Genomic DNA, 4,566 nt, shown 5'->3' on the forward strand with positions numbered 1-4,566 from the left:
TTCTTATACTTTGTTCTTGTCTTGGCTAAAAGGGCAGGTTCAATTTGGATCTTACTGCTGCAAGCTATTGGCTAAATGTTAGGTATTCTTGCATAGTTTTTTTTTTTTTTTTTGTTACAAATGTGTTGCATAGGTTTTTTTTTTTTTTTTGTCTTGGCTAAAAGGGCAGGTTCAATTTCTTATACTTTATTCTGTTTCTTCCAGTTTTTGTGTGTTAGTAATTGTACTTGAATTTTGAAATGGGCCACTTTGTACTTACTTTACGCATTTCTATTTAATTAAATCTTTGGCTTTTCCAAAAAAGAAAATCCTAGGATACCTCTAATACATGTATAAAAAAATAGTTTTCTTATAATTGTTGATATACTTACTAATAAGTTATCTATATATATATATAAATAAAAGTATCTGTCTTAATCTCAAAATAGAATAAGATATTAAGTAAAATGAGGGAAATAATTATAATAAAAACATAAAAGTGTTCGAATTTTATTTTAGTTCGATGCGTTTTCCTTATTCTAATGTATCCCTCGTAATGCAATAGGAAAGACAAAACCTCCGTCTTTCTTAAATAAAAACAAATTCTCAATTAAATTAATATATAGAAGAGGTATGCAAAATGATAAAAACACTAATAGTTGGTACAATTCAAAAGTTTCAAATTTGAGAAAAAAGAAATAAGAATACATCACAATCACAAACAATTATTTTTTAGATTTGTCCTTTTGATAATTTAAAATATTAGAGTATATGATAAAGAAAAAGAAAAGTCAACTTCTTGATTGTAAGGACTTTAACAGTCACACACTAGAAATTTTAAGGCACATATCTAATCATGTTTTCAATAATTAAGTGTATAATTTAAATTAATTAATGATATATATATATATATATATATTATATATTTATATGAAATGTGATCTTCTTGACATGTTTTCTTTACATGCTAATTTTATATATATATATATATATATATATATATATATATAAATAAATATTAATAATTAATTATTATGTTAGTAGAGAGATTCGAATTCACTCTCTCCTTATCCTTATGCTCTAGTCCTATATGTCTCTCTCCAAATAACCATACCACCTTATAACTCTCACATGTTAATCTATCATATTAATTGAATATCATTAATTCTTATCTACAAATTAAAATTTTTTAATATATGTCATATATATAAATATTAGTTGTTTCATATTACATATAATGGGATATTATTAATTCTTATGTATAAGTTAATTTTTAATATATGTCATGCAAATATATTAGTTAATGTTATGAACATGCAGTGGTCTTTACATAAATGATTTGTTTTTTTAAGAGACTGAAGAAAAGCTGCATACAAGGGATGAAATATAAAATAATATACATTGATGTATATTTTATATATAATGGATATGGTCCTGCTCACAACTACGAGTTGCATAATTGAACCTTATTACAACATAAATACAAACTTATTGTATATTACACCAAACGTGGATAAAACATATATAAGATAAGGCCACATACGACATTTTTATTCAAATACGTTTATCGATAATAATTATAACAATGCTTAATTAAGTTGCATGGTTTGGGCCGAAAGGGACTCTAACAGGTTGAATAAACGGTCTTCCTCTTTTCATAGATTTCCTTTTCAGACGCAACTTCCTCTCTTGATATAATTTCTCAGCAAGCCTTCAACCACACAGAATAGAATAGTAGTATTATGTTAGCCTCACCAATAATTAATATAAGATCACTGACATATAATTTAAATAAAATAAAATTCTAGAGACACGCATGCACGTACCTGTCAAGAGCCTCGGCATTTGTTAGGTCTAATTCATATGGGATGAAAGTATTCACATTCATTCTCTTAACCTTTTGTTGCAACAGTTCATTTCCTTTCTTCTCAAGATTATCGAGGTTTTCTTTTGTTACATTATCCATGGAATCCAAGGATGGATCCAAGTTATACTCCTGCCATGACATTGCATGTATATATTATTATAAAAATCATTATATATTAATTTGGATAATATATATATTTATGACAAAGTTTAATTTATTCAAATATGTATACCTCAATTCGAAGGTAGTTTTGGAGAGGGATGAGGCCTGGGAAGACTGTGGAAAGGTAGTAAAGGGTCATGTCTGTGGCAGACCTACCAATAATATCTTGCATAGCACCACTCAGTAACCAATTTCGTTCCTTCCACTTAGCAGCCACGTCAGCATCGTATTTCTCAGTATCAACTTTTTGTTCTCCAGTTCCCAAAGACAGTAACACGATTTCCTTATGCTCATCGTGCTTTATCACTTCACTCACAGCAACCACAGCCTAAAATTAAATTAAATTTAACATTATATTTCGTCAAACTTTTCATATAGTACACGTCCACAATATATCATTACTTGGAAGGAAACAAAATAAATATAAGAACTTACTCTTACACAAAATAAATTTTAGAAGTAATTATTTCACTGAATTTAAGTTAAATAAAAAGTGGTTAATAAATAGTTTTAATTTACCGGATTACCAGCAGCCCCTCCACCATCAATCATATTGAACTCAACATCGTCATTCCAAAACTTGTAGGGTGGTAGAAAAGTGGGTGCAGCCGAAGTCCCGATGCTTATATCTGATAGTTTGGCATTTAAGTAAGTTTCTGTCTCCAGCTGCAATCATAGCACGAACCAACTCAGTTTCCAAAAATAACCTTAGTATTGTTTTCCATCAAAACTTGGTTTCAGTATGTTTGAATATAATTTTAGAAGTATTTTTATAACTTTTATATTAAAAATCTTTTTTACTTTTAAAAGAAAAGCTCTCAAAAATACTTCTAGTAACTTGTATCCCTCCAAACTCTAAATATAAGAATATAAACATATATAGTTTTGAAACAAATTAACTAAACATATTAACCTGATAACTTGAGAATATGACTGGCTTGAGTTGCTTGAGGTCAAAAGTTGGTATTACCACCTTCGTCAATGTCTCATTCAATCGTGTTTCTTTCAGTAGCACACGAGTCACATTGTACAAGAACGAGGCATCATACTTGGGACCGTCCCCAGGACTGCATTTTGTTACATCACATGATTCCAATTCCAATCATTTCGTCAAATTATAAGAATTTTATTACTATGATGTTCTAGCATGTCACAGATAAAATTATATACCGTGATTTGTTAAATATACGAGGGCCATTTTGCTTATAGAATTCTACGATTTGCCAAGGAGCAAAAAGAGGAGGATGAGTTGGGTCTGATGTGTTTGGGGTTGTTAACATAGCAGTAATGATTCCACCAGTGCTAGTACCTGCTATCACGTCAAAATATTGTGCTAAGGATGCTGTAGGGTCCTTAATCTGCATGCAGTTCAAAGTAAACAAAGTTATATAAAACTTCCGTATAAATATATTAGAGTTAATCATCTATACACTGCCAGTGTAAAGTTTTTTATACTGACAACCAATCATATCTTTTAAAGTTGCTTATTTTATTATTATTTCATTAAATAAATAAGTGACATGATACTATTAAAAGATATAATTGATTATCAGTGTAAAAAAAATTTACACTAGTAGTGTATAAGTGATTAACTTAATATATTAAACGATCTATACATACAAGGCAATATTTCAAAATGAAGGTGAAAATTTCAATTACAGTAGTAAAAGATTTTGACTCATATATAACAATGATTTTATCCGCCTCAGAACCTATATATAGACAGAACTCGCATATGACATGATAGATGCTTCTTTTGGAGATACTAATTAAAGAAATAGCATAAAATTATTAATTAAATACCTTTCAGTTGTAACAGACTATTATTTAATCATATATATCATTCAACATCGTTGACTCCAATAATATATACAATTAATGTTTTAAGCTTTATCACCTTCTGCAGATGCACCAAACACTACACACATATAGTGTTGTCTATAAATAAATTATTTACTGAATTATAATTAAAAAACACACACACACACAAAGAGATCATGGACCTTAAGAGCGTTATCCAAGTACTCAAGAACTGTTGCTGGAATAATCCCCTTGATACCACCACCATCAATGCTAAGAATGCTTATTTTGTCTCCATAGTTTGGTGGAGGTAGTTTCTGGGTACTGAATCCAGCAATCAGTTGACCACAAAACACCAAAACAAACAAAAGGAAATGAGCCATTAATTGGACTAAAAGCTTTAGAATATCAAGACAGTATAGAAGTTTTAGAGAATGAACACCTTATTGTGAATTGTGCACAAATATGAAGGTATTTATAGAGTTTTTTTTTCCGATGATACATGCTAGTGCCAAGATTAAACAATTCATTGCCGCAAATAATTTTATGATGATAATGTTCATTGCTTAAATAATATGCACAACTTACATATGTTGTTTGAACGATTCAAATGTTTCATAAAGAATGGTAATTAAATACGTTTTTAGTTTCTGAATTTTTATTAATTTTATTTTTAGTCTATGAATACATTATATTTAGTTTGTCTTTAAAATTTGTTTGCATGAACAAAATATTTTAACACCAGAGATCAAAATGTT

The 4,566-nt window shown here is 28.9% G+C and overlaps 1 protein-coding gene across 1 annotated transcript; it reads right to left on the reverse strand.

The window, feature by feature from the left end:
- Positions 1-1,359: 1,359 nt before the first annotated feature.
- Positions 1,360-4,266, reverse strand: LOC145956527 (patatin-like protein 1). The gene is made up of 7 exons (XM_083072123.1): positions 4,012-4,266; positions 3,179-3,366; positions 2,922-3,075; positions 2,528-2,674; positions 2,079-2,336; positions 1,806-1,975; positions 1,360-1,690 (listed from the first exon to the last, which is right to left on the reverse strand). The coding sequence occupies exons 1-7, from the start codon at positions 4,189-4,191 to the stop codon at positions 1,573-1,575; spliced, it is 1,215 nt and encodes a 404-aa protein (XP_082928249.1). The 5' UTR covers positions 4,192-4,266; the 3' UTR covers positions 1,360-1,572.
- Positions 4,267-4,566: the final 300 nt, after the last annotated feature.

This window comes from Cajanus cajan, chromosome 3 (genome assembly GCF_000230855.2).
Source record: "Cajanus cajan strain Asha chromosome 3, NIPB_CcT2T_4, whole genome shotgun sequence".
Taxonomy (NCBI): Eukaryota; Viridiplantae; Streptophyta; class Magnoliopsida; order Fabales; family Fabaceae; genus Cajanus; species Cajanus cajan.